Consider the following 26,179-nt stretch of genomic DNA (forward strand, 5'->3'; position numbering starts at 1 on the left):
GAGCGCGGCCCATCCAACCAGCTACCCCGCTAGCTGTTATGGAATTGGCCTGCCCCTTCAGAGAGGAAAAACAATGTGGAGAAATCTGGAGGATAATTTCTATTCCAAAGAATGAAGCCTTGCCCCTGCTGACTGACTAGCAATTAGGCTTGGCTGGGACGCCAAGTCCCAGGCTGAGGGTTTTGTAACAGGGTCGCGATTTGATCGTACCTTGTAGCCGCCAATTCGGTGGTCTGGCTTGAAGTCTTTGCCATTCTTCAGCCACCGAAGTAACGGCAGCGGGTTCCCGCCAGCCGGGCAGCGGAACTTTACCGTTTTCATCGCAGGCACGGCGTGAAGTTTCTTCTCCATCTTCTCCGGCTGAGCCCAGTAGGGGGGTCCTGTCAAGAACAAAGGAGGCACATTTTAATTTCTCACAGCTCGGTGGGCTCGGCCATTTTCTGGCAACGCTCATTTGTTGTAACAAAAAAAATGTAGAATTCCATTCGCGGAGCACTTACTTTCAAGTGTTTTATTTTCAAGTCTATTCGTGTGATGGACAAAATTATTTGCAGGTTCTCACTGCTTTGGAGCAGTCCACAATGAGGTCATTGTACCAAGGTGGCACTGCAACAAGGAGGTAAAATCTCCCCCATCATGACAAACAGTGCTGTGAATTTCTCCATAATTCCTTTGTATCTGTCCCATTCACCGACCCTCCCGAGAACTCTGCGCTCCTCCAATTCTCACTCCACCATTGGCGGCCGTGCCTTCAGCCGCCTGGGCCTTAAATTCTGAAATTCCCTCCCTGAACCTTTTCGCTTCTCCACCTCTCTCTCCTCCGTTAAGTGCCTCCTGAAAACCTACCTCTTTGACCAAGTTTTTGGTCACCTGTCCCAATGTCTCCTACTTTGGCTCAGTGTCAATTATTTTGTCTGATTACACTCCTGTGAAGTGCCTTGGGACATTAAAGGCGCTATATAAATGCAAGTTGCTGTTGTATGTTCATAGGTTTGAGTACCTTTGCCACACACAGATACAAGTACGACCAATTCCTCCCAAAATCACGTCAGGCTTTCCCCAGGCAACAATAATTTCCGCTCGATGTGATTTCCTCCCTTGGCCTTGCTCGATCCTGGAGCAGAACGGTGCATTTCTGCTGAGTGCATTTCTCTTCAACACCTAATCCCACCCCAGCCCCCCGAGCAGCAGTCAGACACCACATCAGCCTGTCCACCACTGTCGCATCAAGAGTTGTCTCAAGGAGGGGGATTAATCTGACAGCAGCTGGGAAGAGCCATCCTGGGCTCAGTTACAATCAGGAGTGCAACTGATAGCTGAGAGCTCGAGGAGAAGCTACAAGGCTTCCTGCTCCCCATTGATCCCTTACAAATTCTTGAAATTGTATTCGGTTTTATTTATTCATTAAAAAATTATTAGGAGTCAGGAGATGACAAAGCTGGCTGGAAATCAATTTCGAGCTGTCTGTCAAAGATGCCGTTTAAAGCTTGCAGCTGTCATATTTAGCATGTGGGTGTAGAAAGGCTCTTTTTAATATGGCAAAGGATTAGTTTACACAATTCAACTCAAGTTTTCTTCCATAAACTCGCTCTGCAAGCTGACAAGAATATAAAAGCTTATCTTTCGGCTGCAGTGACTCCTGCCTCTGTTTGAGAATAGAGGAGGAGCAGTGCGAGGCTGACGCTGGATTTTCTTCCCCCCCCCCCCCCATCCCCCGAATAACCCCATTGCGGACCGCAGATTATTTCGGCAGCAGAGTTGCCGGTTGGCAGTGATCCCCTGGTAGGAACTGAATCCCCAGGTTCCCTCATGGCCATTGGCAGCGCTGCCAGCCAGCCTCAGAGCCTCTGCCGATTGGCAATTGCCTCGGTCCGGCCCCGAGTCGAGACAACACCTCAGGTGTCGCCCTGCACCATTCTGGAGAAAGGTTTGGGGAAGGGAAGCTGAGCTGTCCTTCCCACAGAGATGGCTTTTCCTCTGCTTCCTTCCAGAGAAGCTGGCATGGACAAAATGCTTTCCAATGGAGTGGCTGCTTGGGCTGGGAATCCCCAGGGAATTCCACAACCTTCCAGAATTTTACTCCACAACACATCCGTTGAAATATTACAGAAGGCAGCAGACCGGGCTCGGAGACAGCAAATTATATCCCGTGTAACGGAGGGACGATTTAACTCAGAATTCTAAAGGGCTAAGGCCCTGCATCCCAACATTGTTAAGTTCAATTATTTTCCATATCCAGGCCAGAAAGAAAGACTTGTATTTATATAGCACTTCTCATGAGCTCAGGATGTCCCAAAGTGCTTTATAGCCAATGAAGTACTTCTGAAATGTCGTCACGACTGTAATGTAGCCAATTTGCGAACAGCAAGGTCCCACAAACAACAATGAAATAAATGACCAGATAATCTATTTTTTTAGTGACGTTGGTTGAGGGACAAATATTGGCCAGGAGACCAGCAGAACTCTTCTGCTCTTCATCGAAAAGCGTTATGGGATCTTTTATGTTCTCCTGACAGGGCACACGTGGCCTCGGTTTCACGTTTCATCCGAAAGACGGCACGTCCAATAGTGCAGCGCTCCCTCAGTACTGCACTGAAGTGTCAGCCGAGGTTATGTGCTCAAGTGTCTGGAGTGGGGCTTGAACCCATAACCTTCTGACTCTGAGGCGAGTGCTACCACAAGGCTGGCACTTTATGGTAAATCACAAAGTTGATGGCACAGCCTCTGCAAGTCATCCAACACCATTACTTCCATGTTAAAAATGCCTCTGAAGGGTAACTTGCTACCTTCAGACTGTACGTGTGATATGAGGGAATCGAGCAGGGTGGGCAATCAGCAACCTGAAGGAATCCACTCCTTTTACTGATTCAATACATGAGTAGGATTTTGTTAAGGGAAGCATGGATTTGTTAAGGGAAAGTCGTGTCTGACTACCTTGATTGAATTTTTTGAGGAGGTAACAAGGATGGTCGATAAGGGTAGCGCTTTTGATGTAGTCTGCATGGATTTTAGCAAGGATTAGCGGCGGGAAGCAAAGGGTAATGGTTGACGGGTGTTTTTGTGACTGGAAGGCTGATTCCAGAGGGGTTCCGCAGGGCTCAGTACTAGGTCCTTTGCTTTGTGTGGTACATGTCAAATGAATTTAAATGTAGGGGGCATGATCAAGAAGTTTGCAGATGATACCAAAAGTTGGCCATGCAGTTGATAGTGAGGAAGAAAGCTGAAGACTACAGGAAGATATCAAAGAACTGGTCAGAAAAGTGGCAAATGGAATTCAATTCGGAGAAGTGTGAGGTAATGCATTTGGGGAGGGCAAACAAGGCTAGGGAATACACAATAAATGGTAGGATACTGAGAAGTGTAGAGGAACAGAGGGACCTTGGAGTGCGTGTCCACAGATCCCTGAAGGTAGCAGGTCAGGTAGATAAGGTGGTTTAAAAAGACATATGGGATACTTTCCTTTATTAGCCGAGGCACACAATATAAGAGCAGCGAGGTTTTGCTAGAGCTGTATAAAACACTAGTTAGTGCCACAACTAGAATAGGGTACAGAGGAGATTTACGAGGATGTTGCCAGGTCTGGAGAATTTTAGCTGTGAGGAAAGATTGGATAGGCTGGGGTTGTTTTCTTCGGAACAGAGGAGGCTGAGGGGCGATTTAATTGAGGTGTATAAAATTATGAGGGGCCGAGATAGAGTGGATAGAAAGGACCTATTTCCCTTAGCAGAGAGGTCAATAACCAGGGAGCAGAGATTTAAAGTAATTGGTAGAAGGATTAGAGGGGAGTTGAGGAGAAATTTTTTCACCCAGAGGGTGGTGGGGGGTCTGGAACTCACTGCCTGAAAGGGTGGTAGAGGCAGAAACCCCCATCACATTCAGAAAGTACTTGGATATGCACTTGAAGCACCGTAACTTACAAGGCTACGGACCAAGAGCTGGAAAGTGGGATTAGGTTGGATAGCTCTTTTTCGGCTGGCACAGACACGATGGGTCGAATGGCCTCCTTGTATGCCATAAATTTCTATGATTCTATGAGCGGGATTTTCTGCAGCAAGGCAGAAGGAAGTTCATTTTTTACCTTAATGGCAAGGTTTTAATTCCCGTTTCAGGCACTCTAAACAAGAGTTCACTGTGAGCCTTTTGAATGCCATTGTCTAATTCGTGCATTCATTACGGAAATCACACACTTCAGAATGGGCTGACCTTAAGAGCAGCGGATGAGCAGCTTAATCAAGAGAGCCAGAGGCACATCGACGTATCGAGTTCCACCACTTGCAAACAGCAGCGGATCAGTATTCAGTCAGATATATCACCCAATCTGCTCAATCACTGTTAAAGCATTACAATTTATTAGTGGGGGGGGGGGGGGGCGGGAGAAATAGGTCATTTAAAATGAGGTCTCCTTTCCCCTTTAGTGAAATGTACGTTAAAACGAGGCACATTTGATATTTCCTGCCATCTCATGTTTTGTGTTAAGTTTGTGGAGGTTTGAGTTTTGCTGCTACCTGGAAAAATCCACGTCTACTTATTCCGGAGGAGAGATCACCTCTGTGCTGCACTCCTCTTGTTACAAGTCCATTCGCAATGGGAACCTGGAGATGGGGTGGGCTTGACTGCCAGTGATTGCTGACACCGTAATGCGGAGCTCCATCCCCAAACCCAACAGGTGACCTCCAAAAATTGTACCCTGGATCCTTAAAGGAAACAAGACATCCCATTATGACCCCAGTGGCCTGTGATGAAAGGCACCCAAGGAACAGGCCTTGAAACTAAGGCTTCAGAATCATTCGTCCAGATTTTCAAAGTCAATAATTGGCCCAGTACTACAACAGACACTGAAAACAGTCCCCTGTACACCGCACACGGACAGTCCCCTGTACATCGCACACGGACAGTCCCCTGTACATCGCACACGGACAGTCCCCTGTACATCGCACACGGACAGTCCCCTGTACATCGCACACGGACAGTCCCCTGGTGCATCACACACGGACAGTCCCCTGTACATCGCACATGGACAGTCCCCTGTACATCGCACACGGACAGTCCCCTGTACATCGCACACGTACAGTCCCGATACATCACACATGGACAGTCCCCTGTACATCACACACGGACAGTCCCCTGTACATCGCACACGGACAGTCCCCTGTACATCGCACACGGACAGTCCCCTGTACATCACACACGGACAGTCCCCTGGTACATCACACACGGACAGTCCCCTGTACATCACACACGGACAGTCCCCTGGTGCATCACACACGGACAGTCCCCTGTACATCACACACGGACAGTCCCCTGTACATCACACACGGACAGTCCCCTGGTGCATCACACACGGACAGTCCCCTGTACATCGCACACGGACAGTCCCCTGTACATCACACACGGACAGTCCCCTGGTACATCACACACGGACAGTCCCCTGGTGCATCACACACGGACAGTCCCCTGTACATCACACACGGACAGTCCCCTGGTGCATCACACACGGACAGTCCCCTGGTACATCACACACGGACAGTCCCCTGTACATCACACACGGACAGTCCCCTGGTGCATCACACACGGACAGTCCCCTGGTACATCGCACACGGACAGTCCCCTGTACATCGCACATGTACAGTCCCGTGTACATCGCACACGGACAGTCCCCTGTACATCGCACACGTACAGTCCCCTGATACATCACACACGGACAGTCCCCTGGTACATCACACACGGACAGTCCCCTGTACATCACACACGGACAGTCCCCTGTACATCACACACGGACAGTCCCCTGTACATCACACACGGACAGTCCCCTGATACATCACACACGGACAGTCCCCTGGACATCACACACGGACAGTCCCCTGTACATCACACACGGACAGTCCCCTGGTACATCACACACGGACAGTCCCCTGTACATCGCACACGGACAGTCCCCTGTACATCACACACGGACAGTCCCCTGTACATCACACACGGACAGTCCCCTGGTGCATCACACACGGACAGTCCCCTGTACATCACACATGGACAGTCCCCTGTACATCACACATGGACAGTCCCCTGTACATCGCACACGGACAGTCCCCTGTACATCACACACGGACAGTCCCCTGTACATCACACACGGACAGTCCCCTGTACATCGCACACGGACAGTCCCCTGATACATCGCACACGGACAGTCCCCTGATACATCACACATGGACAGTCCCCTGATACATCACACATGGACAGTCCCCTGATACATCACACATGGACAGTCCCCTGTACATCGCACACGGACAGTCCCCTGTACACCGCACACGGACAGTCCCCTGTACATCGCACACGGACAGTCCCCTGTACATCGCACATGGACAGTCCCCTGTACATCGCACACGGACAGTCCCCTGGTACATCACACATGGACAGTCCCCTGTACATCACACATGGACAGTCCCCTGATACATCACACATGGACAGTCCCCTGATACATCACACATGGACAGTCCCCTGATACATCACACACGGACAGTCCCCTGTACATTGCACACGGACAGTCCCCTGTACATCGCACATGGACAGTCCCCTGTACATCGCACACGGACAGTCCCCTGTACATCGCACACGGACAGTCCCCTGTACATCGCACACGGACAGTCCCCTGGTACATCGCACACGGACAGTCCCCTGTACATCACACACGGACAGTCCCCTGTACATCGCACACGGACAGTCCCCTGTACATCGCACATGGACAGTCCCCTGTACATCGCACACGGACAGTCCCCTGGTACATCACACATGGACAGTCCCCTGTACATCACACACGGACAGTCCCCTGGTGCATCACACACGGACAGTCCCCTGTACATCACACACGGACAGTCCCCTGTACATCGCACACGGACAGTCCCCTGTACATTGCACACGGACAGTCCCCTGGTACATCACACACGGACAGTCCCCTGTACATCGCACACGGACAGTCCCCTGTACATCGCACACGTACAGTCCCCTGATACATCACACACGGACAGTCCCCTGTAGATCGCACACGGACAGTCCCCTGTACATCTCACACGGACAGTCCCCTGTACATCGCACACGGACAGTCCCCTGTACATCACACACGGACAGTCCCCTGTACATCGCACACGGACAGTCCCCTGTACATCGCACACGGACAGTCCCCTGTACATCGCACACGTACAGTCCCCTGGTACATCACACACGGACAGTCCCCTGTACATCGCACACGGACAGTCCCCTGTACATCACACACGGACAGTCCCCTGTACATCGCACACGTACAGTCCCCTGTACATCGCACACGGACAGTCCCCTGTACATCGCACACGGACAGTCCCCTGTACATCGCACACGGACAGTCCCCTGTACATCGCACACGGACAGTCCCCTGTACATCGCACACGGACAGTCCCCTGTACATCACACACGGACAGTCCCCTGGTGCATCGCACACGGACAGTCCCCTGTACATCGCACACGTACAGTCCCCTGGTACATCACACATGGACAGTCCCCTGGTGCATCGCACACGGACAGTCCCCTGGACATCGCACACGGACAGTCCCCTGGTACATCACACACGTACAGTCCCCTGTACATCGCACACGGACAGTCCCCTGTACATCGCACATGGACAGTCCCCTGTACATCACACACGGACAGTCCCCTGTACATCGCACACGGACAGTCCCCTGGTGCATCGCACACGGACAGTCCCCTGTACATCGCACACGGACAGTCCCCTGTACATCGCACACGGACAGTCCCCTGTACATCGCACACGGACAGTCCCCTGTACATCCCACATGGACAGTCCCCTGTACATCACACACGGACAGTCCCCTGGTACATCGCACACGGACAGTCCCCTGGTGCATCGCACACGGACAGTCCCCTGTACATCACACACGGACAGTCCCCTGTACATCACACACGGACAGTCCCCTGTACATCACACACGGACAGTCCCCTGTACATCACACACGGACAGTCCCCTGTACATCGCACACGGACAGTCCCCTGTACATCACACACGTACAGTCCCCTGGTACATCACACAAGGACAGTCCCCTGTACATCGCACACGGACAGTCCCCTGTACATCGCACACGGACAGTCCCCTGTACATCGCACACGGACAGTCCCCTGGTACATCGCACACGGACAGTCCCCTGTACATCGCACACGGACAGTCCCCTGTACATCGCACACGGACAGTCCCCTGGTACATCGCACACGGACAGTCCCCTGTACATCGCACACGGACAGTCCCCTGTACATCGCACATGTACAGTCCCCTGGTGCATCACACACGTACAGTCCCCTGGTACATCTCACATGGACAGTCCCCTGGTACATCGCACACGGACAGTCCCCTGGTGCATCACACACGTACAGTCCCCTGGTACATCTCACATGGACAGTTCCCTGTACATCACACACGGACAGTCCCCTGGTACATCGCACACGGACAGTCCCCTGTACATCACACACGGACAGTCCCCTGTACATCGCACACGGACAGTCCCCTGGTGCATCGCACACGGACAGTCCCCTGTACATCGCACACGGACAGTCCCCAGTACATCACACACGGACAGTCCCCTGGTGCATCGCACACGGACAGTCCCCTGTACATCGCACATGGACAGTCCCCTGGTGCATCACACACGGACAGTCCCCTGTACATCGCACATGTACAGTCCCCTGGTGCATCACACACGGACAGTCCCCTGGTGCATCACACACGTACAGTCCCCTGTACATCGCACACGGACAGTCCCCTGTACATCACACACGGACAGTCCCCTGGTGCATCACACACGGACAGTCCCCTGTACATCACACACGGACAGTCCCCTGGTACATCACACACGGACAGTCCCCTGTACATCGCACACGGACAGTCCCCTGTACATCACACACGGACAGTCCCCTGGTGCATCACACACGGACAGTCCCCTGTACATCACACACGGACAGTCCCCTGTACATCGCACACGGACAGTCCCCTGTACATCACACACGGACAGTCCCCTGGTGCATCACACACGGACAGTCCCCTGTACATCACACACGTACAGTCCCCTGGTACATCGCACACGGACAGTCCCCTGTACATCACACACGGACAGTCCCCTGTACATCGCACACGGACAGTCCCCTGGTGCATCGCACACGGACAGTCCCCTGTACATCGCACACGGACAGTCCCCAGTACATCACACACGGACAGTCCCCTGGTGCATCGCACACGGACAGTCCCCTGTACATCGCACATGGACAGTCCCCTGGTGCATCACACACGGACAGTCCCCTGTACATCGCACATGTACAGTCCCCTGGTGCATCGCACACGGACAGTCCCCTGTACATCGCACACGGACAGTCCCCTGTACATCGCACACGGACAGTCCCCTGTACATCGCACACGGACAGTCCCCTGTACATCGCACACGGACTGTCCCCTGGTGCATCGCACACGGACAGTCCCCTGTACATCGCACACGGACAGTCCCCTGTACATCGCACACGGACAGTCCCCTGGTGCATCGCACACGGACAGTCCCCTGTACATCGCACACGTACAGTCCCCTGATACATCGCACATGGACAGTCCCCTGTACATCACACACGGACAGTCCCCTGTACCACATGTACAGTCCCCTGGTGCATCACACACGGACAGTCCCCTGTACATCGCACACGGACAGTCCCCTGTACATCGCACACGGACTGTCCCCTGGTGCATCGCACACGGACAGTCCCCTGTACATCGCACACGTACAGTCCCGATACATCACACATGGACAGTCCCCTGTACATCACACACGGACAGTCCCCTGTACATCGCACACGGACAGTCCCCTGGTACATCGCACACGGACAGTCCCCTGTACATCGCACACGGACAGTCCCCTGTACATCGCACACGGACAGTCCCCTGTACATCGCACACGGACAGTCCCCTGTACATCACACACGGACAGTCCCCTGGTACATCACACACGGACAGTCCCCTGTACATCACACACGGACAGTCCCCTGGTGCATCACACACGGACAGTCCCCTGTACATCACACACGGACAGTCCCCTGGTGCATCACACACGGACAGTCCCCTGGTGCATCACACACGGACAGTCCCCTGTACATCACACACGGACAGTCCCCTGTACATCGCACACGGACAGTCCCCTGGTACATCACACACGTACAGTCCCCTGGTACATCACACACGGACAGTCCCCTGTACATCGCACACGGACAGTCCCCTGTACATCGCACACGGACAGTCCCCTGGTGCATCACACACGGACAGTCCCCTGTACATCGCACACGTACAGTCCCCTGTACATCGCACACGGACAGTCCCCTGGTACATCACACATGGACAGTCCCCTGTACATCGCACACGGACAGTCCCCTGGTACATCACACATGGACAGTTCCCTGTACATCGCACACGGACAGTCCCCTGTACATCGCACATGTACAGTCCCCTGTACATCGCACACGGACAGTCCCCTGGTACATCACACATGGACAGTTCCCTGTACATCGCACACGTACAGTCCCCTGATACATCACACACGGACAGTCCCCTGTACATCGCACACGTACAGTCCCCTGGTACATCACACATGGACAGTCCCCTGTACATCACACACGGACAGTCCCCTGTACATCGCACACGTACAGTCCCCTGTACATCACACACGGACAGTCCCCTGTACATCACACACGGACAGTCCCCTGTACATCACACACGGACAGTCCCCTGATACATCACACACGGACAGTCCCCTGTACATCACACACGGACAGTCCCCTGTACATCGCACACGGACAGTCCCCTGATACATCACACACGGACAGTCCCCTGGTACATCACACATGGACAGTCCCCTGTACATCACACACGGACAGTCCCCTGTACATCACACACGGACAGTCCCCTGATACATCACACACGGACAGTCCCCTGATACATCACACATGGACAGTCCCCTGATACATCACACATGGACAGTCCCCTGATACATCACACAAGGACAGTCCCCTGATACATCACACACGGACAGTCCCCTGGTACATCACACATGGACAGTTCCCTGTACATCGCACACGGACAGTCCCCTGTACATCGCACACGGACAGTCCCCTGGTACATCACACACGGACAGTCCCCTGTACATCGCACACGGACAGTCCCCAGTACATCACACACGGACAGTCCCCTGGTACATCACACACGGACAGTCCCCTGTACATCACACACGGACAGTCCCCTGGTGCATCACACACGGACAGTCCCCTGTACATCACACACGGACAGTCCCCTGTACATCGCACATGGACAGTCCCCTGGTGCATCACACACGGACAGTCCCCTGTACATCGCACACGGACAGTCCCCTGTACATCACACACGGACAGTCCCCTGTACATCGCACATGGACAGTCCCCTGTACATCGCACACGGACAGTCCCCTGGTACATCACACATGGACAGTCCCCTGTACATCACACACGGACAGTCCCCTGGTGCATCACACACGGACAGTCCCCTGTACATCACACACGGACAGTCCCCTGTACATCGCACACGGACAGTCCCCTGTACATCGCACACGTACAGTCCCCTGGTACATCACACATGGACAGTCCCCTGTACATCACACACGGACAGTCCCCTGTACATCGCACACGGACAGTCCCCTGATACATCACACATGGACAGTCCCCTGTACATCGCACACGGACAGTCCCCTGGTGCATCGCACACGGACAGTCCCCTGTACATCGCACACGGACAGTCCCCTGATACATCACACATGGACAGTCCCCTGTACATCGCACACGGACAGTCCCCTGTACATCGCACACGGACAGTCCCCTGGTACATCACACACGGACAGTCCCCTGTACATCGCACACGGACAGTCCCCTGGACATCGCACACGTACAGTCCCCTGATACATCACACACGGACAGTCCCCTGTACATCGCACACGGACAGTCCCCTGTACATCTCACACGGACAGTCCCCTGTACATCGCACACGGACAGTCCCCTGTACATCGCACACGGACAGTCCCCTGGTGCATCGAAACACGGACAGTCCCCTGTACATCGCACACGGACAGTCCCCTGTACATCACACACGGACAGTCCCCTGTACATCGCACACGTACAGTCCCCTGGTACATCACACACGGACAGTCCCCTGTACATCGCACACGGACAGTCCCCTGTACATCGCACACGGACAGTCCCCTGGTGCATCACACACGGACAGTCCCCTGTACATCGCACACGTACAGTCCCCTGTACATCGCACACGGACAGTCCCCTGTACATCGCACACGGACAGTCCCCTGTACATCGCACACGGACAGTCCCCTGTACATCGCACACGGACAGTCCCCTGTACATCACACACGGACAGTCCCCTGGTGCATCGCACACGGACAGTCCCCTGTACATCGCACACGTACAGTCCCCTGGTACATCACACATGGACAGTCCCCTGGTGCATCGCACACGGACAGTCCCCTGGACATCGCACACGGACAGTCCCCTGGTACATCACACACGTACAGTCCCCTGTACATCGCACACGGACAGTCCCCTGGTACATCACACACGTACAGTCCCCTGTACATCGCACACGGACAGTCCCCTGTACATCGCACATGGACAGTCCCCTGTACATCGCACACGGACAGTCCCCTGTACATCACACACGGACAGTCCCCTGTACATCGCACACGGACAGTCCCCTGGTGCATCGCACACGGACAGTCCCCTGTACATCGCACACGGACAGTCCCCTGTACATCGCACACGGACAGTCCCCTGTACATCGCACACGGACAGTCCCCTGTACATCCCACATGGACAGTCCCCTGTACATCACACACGGACAGTCCCCTGGTACATCACACACGGACAGTCCCCTGTACATCGCACACGGACAGTCCCCTGTACATCCCACATGGACAGTCCCCTGTACATCGCACACGGACAGTCCCCTGTACATCGCACACGGACAGTCCCCTGTACATCGCACACGTACAGTCCCCTGGTACATCACACAAGGACAGTCCCCTGTACATCGCACACGGACAGTCCCCTGTACATCGCACACGGACAGTCCCCTGTACATCGCACACGGACAGTCCCCTGGTACATCGCACACGGACAGTCCCCTGGTACATCGCACACGGACAGTCCCCTGTACATCACACACGTACAGTCCCCTGTACATCGCACACGGACAGTCCCCTGTACATCGCACATGTACAGTCCCCTGGTGCATCACACACGTACAGTCCCCTGGTACATCTCACATGGACAGTCCCCTGGTACATCGCACACGGACAGTCCCCTGGTGCATCACACACGTACAGTCCCCTGGTACATCTCACATGGACAGTTCCCTGTACATCACACACGGACAGTCCCCTGGTACATCGCACACGGACAGTCCCCTGTACATCACACACGGACAGTCCCCTGTACATCGCACACGGACAGTCCCCTGGTGCATCGCACACGGACAGTCCCCTGTACATCGCACACGGACAGTCCCCAGTACATCACACACGGACAGTCCCCTGGTGCATCGCACACGGACAGTCCCCTGTACATCGCACATGGACAGTCCCCTGGTGCATCACACACGGACAGTCCCCTGTACATCGCACATGTACAGTCCCCTGGTGCATCACACACGGACAGTCCCCTGGTGCATCTCACATGGACAGTCCCCTGTACATCGCACACGGACAGTCCCCTGTACATCACACACGGACAGTCCCCTGTACATCGCACACGGACAGTCCCCTGGTACATCTCACATGGACAGTCCCCTGTACATCGCACACGGACAGTCCCCTGTACATCACACACGGACAGTCCCCTGTACATCGCACACGGACAGTCCCCTGGTGCATCGCACACGGACAGTCCCCTGTACATCGCACACGGACAGTCCCCAGTACATCACACACGGACAGTCCCCTGGTGCATCGCACACGGACAGTCCCCTGTACATCGCACATGGACAGTCCCCTGGTGCATCACACACGGACAGTCCCCTGTACATCGCACATGTACAGTCCCCTGGTGCATCGCACACGGACAGTCCCCTGTACATCGCACACGGACAGTCCCCTGTACATCGCACACGGACAGTCCCCTGTACATCGCACACGGACAGTCCCCTGTACATCGCACACGGACTGTCCCCTGGTGCATCGCACACGGACAGTCCCCTGTACATCGCACACGGACAGTCCCCTGTACATCGCACACGGACAGTCCCCTGGTGCATCGCACACGGACAGTCCCCTGTACATCGCACACGTACAGTCCCCTGATACATCGCACATGGACAGTCCCCTGTACATCACACACGGACAGTCCCCTGTACCACATGTACAGTCCCCTGGTGCATCACACACGTACAGACCCCTGTACATCACACACGTACACACGTACAGTCCCCTGTATTTCACACACGCACACACACTCTGACTCGGTATTAGCTTCAAATGGTGAAGGGCCATGGCTCTTTCCTTTGTTGGAAGTGGAGCAGCAGAGCATCCCAACTATAATACTCACAGTGAAACAATTTTCACAAGGTTCTTTTATGTATAAAGTAGTGTAATATCAGCATCCCTGCTTCAACACCCAAGTGACAGTGCACAACAGATGGTCACCCTCCCCAGAATACTCCCCCCACCCCCCAAGTTCTGAACAAGGGTCTCTTCCTGAAACATCAAACGATCTCTTTTCTCTTCAGGTGCTGATGGAACTGCTGGGTAGAATTCTCTGCTTTTGTTTCAAATCTTTTCTCCCTCTGCTGCCCTCCAAAAATCTTTTTTTTTGGAGTTCTGTCAGGTTGGATCTCTTGCTCTGTCTCTGTGACCCTCTCTCCTCAGTCACCACTTGTCAAGATTTCCCACCTTCCCTCCACCTCTGCTATCGATTCCTTCAGCCACAACTCAGCGCGAGAGTCTCACGACTGGAAACACGGCGAGTGGGTTCACGTGGCCCTCTTCCCACAATCCTCCGGTGTTCAAAAGACCACAGGAAAACTGCGGGCACCAGCACATAGGGGTTACCAACTCTCCAGGGTTGTCCTGGAGTCTCCAGGAATTAAGAATTAATCTCCTGGACACTGCTGCGATCAAACAGGGAGAAAGGTCAGAGGGGCATTAAAAAATTGTGTTTTTTTTTTCATTTTCTTTGAACACTTTTGTTTATTAATTATAAAAATATTGGAGATGAGGGGGAAAGGCTGCCTGATTAGGTGGGTGGGAGGTCACGTGATGAAGCCTCCAGGAATACGTCCAACCAGAGTTGGCAACCCAACCAACATATGGTATAATTTCAATCAGCTCCAGACATCAGAGCCATCAGGTAATGATACAATCCAATCAAATCACTGTTAGTGGGTGGGCCAGAGGAAGAGAGAACAAGCAAACTACACTGTCTGCTCCCCCAATACCATGGAACACATGCAAAGTGCACAAATGGGATTGATGTACGAGAAAGATTCCAGTGGTTGATAAAGATCTCAGTGCACGATTTAAAGCTCTGGGAATTCCCCTTATGTCCAGACCAACATTCCACTCGACCAAGAACCAGCGAAGAACTGGCCATTCATCTGGTTGATGGCACGGCTGGCTGACTGCGTCAGCTACATCGCCAACAGTGCAGGGAAGCACTTAGAAAGGTTTGGAAGTAATAAGGCGCAAGAAGGATACAAAGAGGAATGGGCTTGTTTGGGTCCCAATTGCCTTTTCCTGTCTTGACAATTCCTATGTTCTGAAGTGTGGGACCGGCCCTGGTGCATGCTTCCCCCCAATAATTAGACAACAGAAAGCCCAACAGGTCACAGTCAGCAGTAATAAACTTGGCCGAGGACTTGCTCGAGACAAATGGACATTGTGCGTTCAAAGAGTTCATTGGACCCATCCTCTTTCGTGATGCGGCTGTTAAATACTCCAGCAGCTTACAGTACAACATAAGCTCTGGGGATCTTATAACAGCGATAGCTATTCATGTGCAAATTCAGCTCCGTTTACCTGATGCAAAGTCAGGCAAATCACGATTATTTACAAGCACCAATGTTAAAAAAAAACCAAGACAAAAAAGATAATTGGTTGTCTCACTGATGCACTTTTAGGAGAAAAGCGAAATCAATTCTCGTGTCAATCAGTTGTGACAAAAGACATTTCAATGGTGATGTGCGGTTTTCTGTTCCTTGTATCAGTGGGAAGGTTTCAGTAAGTGTGATGGACAATGGTGAACGATAAAGGCACTTGTACATGTGACAATGTGTGGCTGGGATTTACACCTCAAACTTAAAACTGAGGACATGACGTACAGGGCGGATAAAGGGGAACCAGTGGGCGTAGTGTATTTAGACTTCCAGAAGGCATTCGACAAGGTGCCACATAAAAGATTATTGCTCAAGATAAAGAATCACTGGATTGGGGGTAATATTCTGGCATGGGTGGAGGATTGGTTATCGAACAGGAAGCAGAGAGTTGGGATAAATGGTTCATTCTCGGACTGGCAACCAGTAGCCAGTGGTGTTCCGCAGGGGTCGGTGCTGGGTCCCCAACTCTTTACAATCTATATTAACGATTTGGAGGAGGGGACCGAGTGTAACATATCAAAGTTTGCAGATGATACAAAGATTGGAGGGAAAGTAGAGAGTGAGGAGGACATAAAATACCGACAAGGGGATATAAACAGGCTGGGTGAGTGGGCGGAGATTTGGCAGATGCAATACAATATTGGAAAATGTGAGGTTATGCACTTTGGCAGGAAAAATCAGAGAGCATGTTATTATCTTAATGGCGAGAAACTGGAAAGTACTGCAGTACAAAGGGATCTGGGGGTCCTAGTGCAAGAAAATCAAAAAGTTAGTATGCAGGTGCAGCAGGTGATCAAGAAGGCCAACGGAATGTTGGCTTTTATTGCTAGGGGGATAGAATATAAAAACAGGGAGGTATTGCTGCAGTTATATAAGGTATTGGTGAGACCGCACCTGGAATACTGCATACAGTTTTGGTCTCCATACTTAAGAAAAGACATACTTGCTCTCGAGGCAGTACAAAGAAGGTTCACTCGGTTAATCCCGGGGATGAGGGGGTGGACATATGAGGAGAGGTTGAGTAGATTGGGACTCTACTCATTGGAGTTCAGAAGAATGAGAGGCGATCTCATTGAAACATATAAGATTGTGAAGGGGCTTGATCGGGTGGATGCGGTAAGGATGTTCCCAAGGATGGGTGAAACTAGAACTAGGGGGCATAATCTTAGAATAAGGGGCTGCTCTTTCAATACTGAGATGAGGAGAAACTTCTTCACTCAGAGGGTGGTAGGTCTGTGGAATTTGCTGCCCCAGGAAGCTGTGGAAGCTACATCATTGAATAAATTTAAAACAGAAATAGACAGTTTCCGAGAAGTAAAGGGAATTAGGGGTTACGGGGAGCGGGCAGGAAATTGGACATGAATTTAGATTTGAGGTTAGGATCAGATCAGCCATGATCTTATTGAATGGCAGAGCAGGCTCGAGGGGCTGATTGGCCTACTCCTGCTCCTATTTCTTATGTTCTTATGTAAAACATCTGCGTGCCACTCTCCCTATTTATCTTACTTCCTGCCAAAGCTCCAGTCCAGCCTCTTTGGAGGTCGGAGACTCTCACAATTCCCATCAAGTCCGATCTGGAGTCAGGCTCACAGATTTAAGTACAATGTTCTAACTCAGGGGCTCTCAATGAATGTAAGAACGCCCACCAACCCCCATGAAAAACACCAAGCAGTTTCCAGTGTTATTTGAAAAAGTGTAAGAAAGAAATGTCGAGGGAGTGCAGAGAGAGTGTAGAAAAAGAAATCAGCCTTCAAAGAGTCTTCAATAAAGGCCACTCTGCTGTAGCCCCGTTTGGGGTTTCCTTTCAGAGCTGCAGGGCTTGACGTACAGACTGAAAATAAAAATGTGTCACAACCACTGGGCTATGATTGACAGGGGAGCAGGCCAATGGTAGAAAGCTCCAAAAGCCTGAGCAACCAATGGAAGCCTAGAGCAATTGAGTCGATCGGGCCTGTTTCAACCTTTGGATTCATCATGTGTGACTCCAGACCCGATGGTTGGCCCCGGGAAAGGGAAGGCTAACTTCACCGTCAGATACTCAATCCATGTTCTAATCCACTGAATCACCAGACTCTGGGTTTTAAACAGTTCCCTTCATCCTTCTGCTCTCCACCAGCCCCAGGGGGGTGAGGTAACCCTTTTAAGGCAGCTTGTCTCAATGGTAAGTGTTCAAAGTAGACAGTTTTGGTAGTTCGCACGCACCTGTACTTGCATCAGCTGAATTGACAGGTTGCCTTCTTTCAAGGCTGCCCAATTTATAACAGTTAATATGAAGGACTTAAGCTGGTACTTTCAGGGATATCTGCCAGCACATCAGTGAAGTTTGCCATCTTGTGTCAAACCATGACACTGGAAGCGCCGTGGTTTGATGCAACATCTGACGTCCCACTGTGTTAAAATGATGCACTCACAATACAAACATTAAATGCCACGGCTCAGTGGGTAGCACGCTCACCTCCTCTCCTCCACATGCCAATTTCTGTTCCGTGGACGCCAGCAAGCCTCAGTGCTGAGAACCAAGTGGCCATTCCTCATACCTGAGCAGAGGCAGTCAGTGTCAGCTGGCTTTTCACAGTTATAGCAGCAAGCCGTGGCTCAGTGCGTAGCACTCTCGCCTCGCAGTACAAGATCGTGGGTTCAAGTCCCACTCCAGAGACTTGACCACAAAATCTAGGCTGGCACTTCAGTGCAGTACTGAGGGAGTGCAGCACTGACGGAGGTGTCATCTTTTGAATGAGACATTAAACCCAGGACCCATCTGCCCTCTCAGGTGGACTTAAAAGAACCCATCCCACTATTTTGAAGAAGAACAGGGGAGTTCTCCAATATTTATCCCCCAAACAACATCACTAAAACAGATTATCTGGCCATCATCTCATTGCTGTTTGTGGGAGCTTGCTATGTGCAAGTTGGATGCTGCTCCGTCAACAGTGACTACACTTCAAAGGTACCTCATTGGCTGTAAAGTGCTTTAGGACGTCATGAGGTCGTGAAAGGAGATGTATAATTGCAAGTTCATTCATTCATGTATGGCGTGCACAATGAATGTTTCATTCCATGCATGATCAAACATAGAAGGATATATGGTTAATGGAATAATTTGTATGCATTTGTATGTTGTGGAATCCTGTCTTGATTTCCCAAACCTGTTGGGAACCAGAGTTTGAAGTGAATTTCCCGAAGACACCTGGATGCTTCCTGTGCCAACTGCGATGACCAGTCAACAATCTGATCGCGCAGCAACTGGCCAACAATGGCAGCCCTGTGCCAATTCCCCCACTGCCAACTTGGAAATAGCAAAAGAGAAACAAATCAGACAAGGTCCTCGTTCAATAATAAGCTGTTCCGTTCATCAGCTCGGCCCCTCACTTACGTGCTTCCTTCTTGCCTCTGGCAGTTTCCTCCGACTCATCATCTTTGTCATTGTCATTATCTTCAATGTCATCATCATCATCATCATCATCTTCATCGTCGTCATCCTCCACCGAGTACAGGGAGTCTAAATGAGGAAGTGCAATCAGTTTGTTACAGACTAAAAGCAGCAGAGTTCGTCCACAGCATTCCACAAGCATGGGGTCAGTGGCATCACGACATTCACTTCAATAACAGTACGCTGTTTATAAAAAGCAGATGTGGACGAAGCTGATTACCTCAGATCTGAAGGTTTATGCTGCTTCTTGAGAGTTTCTAATGGTACCTAATAAATCCTTTATTTCTTCTTTATTAACCTTTTGCACACAGGTGTTCCTCTCCCAGATTGCCCCTGGGATTGTTTCTCTCTCCCAACAATGACATCCAACTAAGAGCTGCAGACCACTGGACAATACAATTCTCTCCAACTCCTGGCAGTGTTGCTCTATGATGGACATGGGACAATCATGCTGACAAGTGAGCACTCCCCCGTGGACCGGGCACTGATCCACAGACTGGGCACTGACCCACGGACCAGGCTCCAGGCCCTGGACTGGGCACTGACACACGGACCGGGCTCTGGGCCCTGGACCGGACACTGACCTACGGCCCCAGCTGCTGGACTGGGCACTGACTCATGGATCGGGCACTGACTCACGGACCGGGCATCAACCCACGGACCGGGCACTGACTTACGGACCGGGCCCCGGCCTATGGACCGGACACTGACCCATGGACCGGGCCCCGACCCCTGGACCGGGCACCGATTCGGGGACCGGGCCCCGGCTCCTGGATTGAGCACCGACCCACGGGCCCAGCGCCGACCCACGGGCCCAGCACAGAGGAAGGATAAAAACAACCTGTCTGTGAGTGAGCCGCCACCGTGCACATCTCTGGGTGGCTGGTTACTGAGCCGCTCTGACAGGCCTCTGGCAGCAGTTGGCCGGTCTGGAAATGGCGCCTGTCACAGGTGAGGTCATAAAGTGAGGGATGGGAGGGGCAAAAAAAATTAAATGAAACATAAAAATTATTAAAAGAAAAACGACTGGAAATCTCTAGCTTTTATTTCAGATAAATGAAGGGGGTGCAATTGGAGAAGGGTGGGGCCGCAAAACAGGCCAGAATACGCCCCACCCGATATCCTGTTCTGTTGAATATCGGGGGGCGGGGGGAGTATAACTGGCGGGAAACGGGATTCCACCTGGTTTTGCATCCCCGCCCACGTCCAGTTTCACCCCCGGAGTGTTTCTCTTTAATCCGCACCAGCAGGTCTCAGTCTGAGATGTCAGCCGCTGGTGCGATCCTCCAGCACCCAAGACGTACCTGAGACGTTCACGGCAAAGTGCGAGGTCTCGCTGCCGGAGGGGCCGTTGGTGACGCAGGTGTAGAGGCCGGAGTCCTCCCGCACGGAGTCGCTGATCTGAAGGTACTCGGCCGTGATGCGCGTCCGGTTGTTGGTGGGGAGCTGCACTCCATCCTTCGTCCAGTCGATGCTCTGGACATCCTCCCTCAGGCGGCAACGCAGCTCCAGGGGATCGCCCGGGTGGGCTGAGTAGGGCTCCACTTCCGTCTTCTGCTTCAGGGATACTGGGAAGCCAGGAGGGAAAAGGGAAGCAGTTAATATCAGCGGGTTTCCACAGTTCAACAACAACAACTTGCATTTATACAGTGCCAAGGCGCTTCACAAAGATTCACACCGAGCCAAATAAGGAGATATTAGGACAGGTGACCAAAAGCTTGGGCAAAGAGGTAGGTTTTAAGGAGCGTCTCAAAGGAGGAGAAAGAGGTAGAAAGCCAGAGAGGTTTAGGAAGGAAATTCCACAGCTGAGAGCCTTGGCAGATGAAGGCACGGCCGCCAATGGTGCAGCGATGAAAATCTGGGGGTGCGCAAGAGGCCAGAATTGGAGGATTGCAGAGATCTCGGAGGGTTGTGGGGCTAGAGGTGATTACAGAGATAGGGAGGGGTGAGGCCATGGAGGGATTTGAAAACAAGGATGAGAATTTTGAAAATCGAGGCGTTGCTGGACCGGGAGCCAATGTAGGTCAACGAGCGCAGGGGTGATGGGTGAACGGGACTTAGTGTGAGTTAGGATACGGGCAGCAGAGTGCTGGGCCATTCGTAGAATGCAGCAGGATAACTGGGAGAGTCTTCAACTCCAAGCCGAAGAGGAACTTCAGCCCATCTCTGCTCACTCTGTTACAGCTTCACATTCCTCCTCAAATGGCAAAGTGACTCTTTTGCTTCAATTCTGTCTGGCTCAGTCAAGGCTGTGTTTATAGGCGAGGTCAACACTGAGGCTGATGCAGTGGGTTAGATAATTGCCTTTCAGCTCAGGGACTGAGGTTCGAGTCCAGCACAGACTGATGGGATGAAAGTCTCCTCTTTTTGCTGGCTGGAATGGTCCTCTGTGAAATGAGTTTGGCCAGTCTCAGTCCAGTGGATGTGCATGTACCAAAAGTGCCCTGAATTCAGCAGTAATGGGCCTAGCTCACTCAGGCAGGCCTACTGTTGTGGGAATTGGGAAAATTCCACCGTAGTGGGGGGGAGTTGTTCTGAGGTTGGAGCTGAGGCATGTTGCTGGGACAGAGAAGGGGGAGTGTGCTTTGCTCTGCATCTGTCTGTGTTACACCTGACCTGGGAGGGATCAATGGTGACAGTGGGGTGTCTAAAACCAGAAATGGTTCAATCGTCAATGCTAACGTGTTCATTTTAATGAACATAAGAAGTAGGAGCAGGAGTAGGCCATACGGCCCCTTGAGCCTGCTCCGCCATTCAATCAGATCATGGCTGATCTTCGACCTCAGCTCCACTTTCCCGCTCAATCCCTTTTTCCCTCGATTCCCTTAGTGTCCAAATATCCATCGATCTCAGCCTTGAATATACTCCACGACTGGGCATCCACAGCCCTCCGGGGTAGAGAATTCCAATTATTCATAATCCTCTGAGTGAAGAAAGTTTTCGTCATCTCGATCCTGAACGGCCGACCCCGTACCGATATATGAGCTGTGTATATATATATATATATATAAATAAAAAGATTCTATCTTCTATTTTTGGAATTACAGAAGATACCTATTGAGAGGGTAAACCAGGTGCAGAGAAGGTAGGTCCTGTGTCCATGAAGGGGCATGAGTTAAAAGCCCACTCCCCCAGGTGGCCCAAAGCGTACTAATTTTGAAAGGGTTGAGAAAAAGTTGCCGGGGCTCTGGAACGGGCGAGTGGTGTGTTGCTGGACCACACAGATCATGTCAGTCGTCAGTCTCTGCCGTGCTGTTGTGGCACTGCAACTGCATTAATCGCCCACTGGCGCCCAGGCATGTAACGCTGGACGGGAGATTCCATTTCGAGGGAGGGTGCTGCGCCTTGGAAGCACCGCCAACAAAGTGCGGGAGTGAGCCCGTTACTCTGGCACTGGTGCTTCGACCGCCTAGATGATCCCGTTGGCCAGCCCCCCTCTGGCGAGATGCAAGTGTGACGATTAATAGGCACTGTATGGCCGCAAACCTGCTGTATCTGTAACTCTTATCTTGGATTGATTTTTTGCACTTGACAAGCCAGGGGACCCCAAACTGCTGCAAAAAGCCCGAAACAAAAAAAAAAGAGTTCCCGTAACTGACAGCCAAGCACAGATTCACTCCCTGAGCTTTCGCCGATGCCAGTACAGTAAATTATACAAATGATATTAGCCCACAATGAGAAGAGAGGCATTTTGGCTGAATTCATTTGAAACCCAGTGGGACCGAAGATTTGACTCTCCCTGAAGTGGCTCATTTTTTGTACATCTGAATCTTCATTTGGGAGTGCTAACCCAATTTATCTGCTTGCCTCATCCATCAAACTTACTGGCCCGTGAGTCGACCACACTTTTCAGGCACTGATGGGTCGATCTTTTCTGCTGCTCCCGAACTGGCTTCCAACTGGTGTGTGGAAATGACCGGCAGGGGATCATCAATCTCCTGCCTTTCCTGTCCGACTCCCGAAAGCTGCAGATCTCAAATCCATACCCGTCTGTGGGAGGTGTCGCACTGTCGGGTTCTTTAGTGCGGCTCCTTGCCCAGCCCATGTCAGTGGACCCCAGTTCCTAGTTCAGCTCAGGCCGTAAGTCCACTGGGGTGGAACGTGACAGGAATTTGCTCCCATGGGATCAGTTTTCTCTTCACCATTTTGGAAAATGTCCTTTGATTTTATCCATGGCTGGCAGCACCCAAAATAGCACAATGGAGCCCTGACCGACTGTGCCATAGAGATATGGGTGTCTGATTCAGACTGTTACAATATAAGAACATTCATAAGAACATAAGAAATAGGAGCATGAGTTGGCCACATGGCCCCGCGAGCCTGCTCCACCATTGACTAAGATCATGGCTGATCTTCGACCTCAACTCCACTTTCCTGCCTGATCCCCATACCTCTTGATTCCCCTAGAGCCCAAAAATCTATCCATCTCAGCCTTGAATATACTCAACGACTGAGCATCCACAGCACTCTGGGGTAGAGAATTCCAAAGATCCACAACCCAGAGTGAAGAAATTCCTTCTCAGCTCAGTCTTAAATGGCCGACCCCTTATCATGTGACAATGCCCCCTAGTTTTAGACTCTCCAGCCAGGGGAAATAACCTCTCAGCATCTCCCCTGTCAAGCCCTCCAAGAATTTTATACGTTTCAATGAGATCACCTCTCATTCTTCTAAACCCCAGAAAGTATAGGCCCAATCTACTCAATCGCTCGTCATCGGACATCCCTCTCATCCCGTCACAACAAGAAAAGGCCAGGGGAGGAAAAGTCTGGGTCATCTGCACGCATGTCTGCCAGGCCAGGCATTGCAGGAGGCCTCCAGCAGATCCACAGCCGTTTCTCTTCACCAGGAAGGGGGTCAGGAAAATAAACTGCACCGAAGAGCAAGTACTGTACCAGCCATGTCGTAGCAAGTGTCATTCTGTGAGATTTTATCTCAGAAGGTCTTTGCAGGTGCTGATTAGACATACAACGAATCTACAGATTAGAAACAGGTCTCATTCGGCCAAACTGGTCGATGCCAGTGTTTTTTTTAAAAAATCAGTTCATTTGAGCAGTGGGTGTTCACTGGCAAAGCCGGCATTTAATGTCCATCCCTCGATGCCCTGAGAAGGTGGTGGTGGGCCTTCTCCTTGAACCGCCGAGTGATGTGAGTATTTGCTGGGCCACTTTAGAATCAACCACATTGGTATAGGACTGGAGTTACATACAGACCACAACGGGTACGGTTTCCTCCCCTCAAGGATTTTAATGAACCTTTTTTCTTCAACAACAATCTTCAGCATCATGATCACTGATACCAGCAATTTTTTTAAATTTCCAGATTTTTTTTTTCAACGGAATTCAAATTTTCAAACTGTCATGGCGGGATTAGGACTCCCGTTCTCTGGATTACTAGTTCAGTTTACATAGAAAGAAGGAAGAGCTTGCATTTTTTAGCACCTCTCACCACCTCAGGACATCTCAAAACACTTTACAGCCAATCCGAGTGTAGTCAATGTTATAATGTAGGAAACGCAGCAGCCAATTTGTGGAGATGTGGCAGAGAGTTCCACATTCTCAGCACTCTCTGTGTAAAGAAATTCCTCCACAATCATCAGCAACAGACATAACATCCTATTTTTAAAAAATTTGTTCCTTCTATCCCAAAGAAATACTGCGAACGACTCACTGCTACATAGGTAAGAAAGGAAAAACTCGCACTTATAGAGCACGGCCTTGGGGCATCCCAAAGCACTTGAGTTACTTGTGAAGAGCTGTCACTGTTGTTTTGTGGGCAGAGTTTTGCATACAGCGAGATCCCACAAACAGGAAATGAGATGAGCAACCAGTTAAAGCGAGTCTGTCCTCTCAGGTGGACATAAAAGATCCCATGGAACTATTTGGCAGAAGAGCAGGGGAGTTCTCCCTGGCGTCTTTTATAATATTTATCCCTCAACCAACATCACTAAAACAGATGATCTGCTCATTATCACATTGCTGTTTGTGGGATCTTGCTGTGCGCATATTGGCTGCCACCTTTCCGACATTACAACAGTGACTACACTTCAAAAGTACTTTGTTGGCTGTCCTGAGGCCATGAAAGAAGCGTTATAAATGCAAGTCTTTCTTTCTGCGTCTCTCCCCGAGAGGGCTGGCTACACTCTTCCAGCTCTTAGCCTCCACAGCCAATCATGGAGGCTCTGGGTTTCATCCTCCAATCCAGTACTTGACTCCAGCTTGGAGTAATCCACCCTTCCCAATTTCTTTTCCAATGACATCAGCTTTCGTCCTCCCAAAACTTTCTGATTTAAGACCACAACCTGCTGCCCTTCCGTGAACTCTCCCAATGCTCGGCTGTCTTTTCCCAAGTACAATGATCTCACCGGCGCTTTATGGGGTGTCAGCATTACCTCAATGCACTTGGACTCTGTCAATCCCCACAAACACCCCCATAACAGTCTGTTTACCCTGGCAGCTGCTGCGAGACAGTGACGACACTTGAAGCTTTCAGTCAAAGGTTCTCCCAGCTACACATTACTTAAAGGAATACACGTGCAATCAAACCATCAGACTCGCAG

At 51.6% G+C, this 26,179-nt stretch overlaps 1 protein-coding gene across 6 annotated transcripts in view; it reads right to left on the bottom strand.

Annotated features, from left to right (window-relative positions):
- Positions 1 to 26,179, bottom strand: part of LOC137335785 (fibroblast growth factor receptor 1-like) — a 211,967-nt gene that overhangs the window by 52,720 nt on the left and 133,068 nt on the right. For all 6 annotated transcript variants that reach the window (XM_068001189.1, XM_068001194.1, XM_068001192.1 and 3 more), the window contains 3 exons: positions 20,927 to 21,190; positions 19,566 to 19,691; positions 211 to 380 (listed from right to left, as the gene is read on the bottom strand). In XM_068001189.1, coding sequence (XP_067857290.1) covers positions 211 to 380; positions 19,566 to 19,691; positions 20,927 to 21,190 — 560 coding nt within the window. The remainder of the gene's footprint in view (positions 1 to 210; positions 381 to 19,565; positions 19,692 to 20,926; positions 21,191 to 26,179) is intronic.

The sequence above is a fragment of the Heptranchias perlo genome, chromosome 20 (genome assembly GCF_035084215.1).
Source record: "Heptranchias perlo isolate sHepPer1 chromosome 20, sHepPer1.hap1, whole genome shotgun sequence".
Classification (NCBI taxonomy): Eukaryota; Metazoa; Chordata; class Chondrichthyes; order Hexanchiformes; family Hexanchidae; genus Heptranchias; species Heptranchias perlo.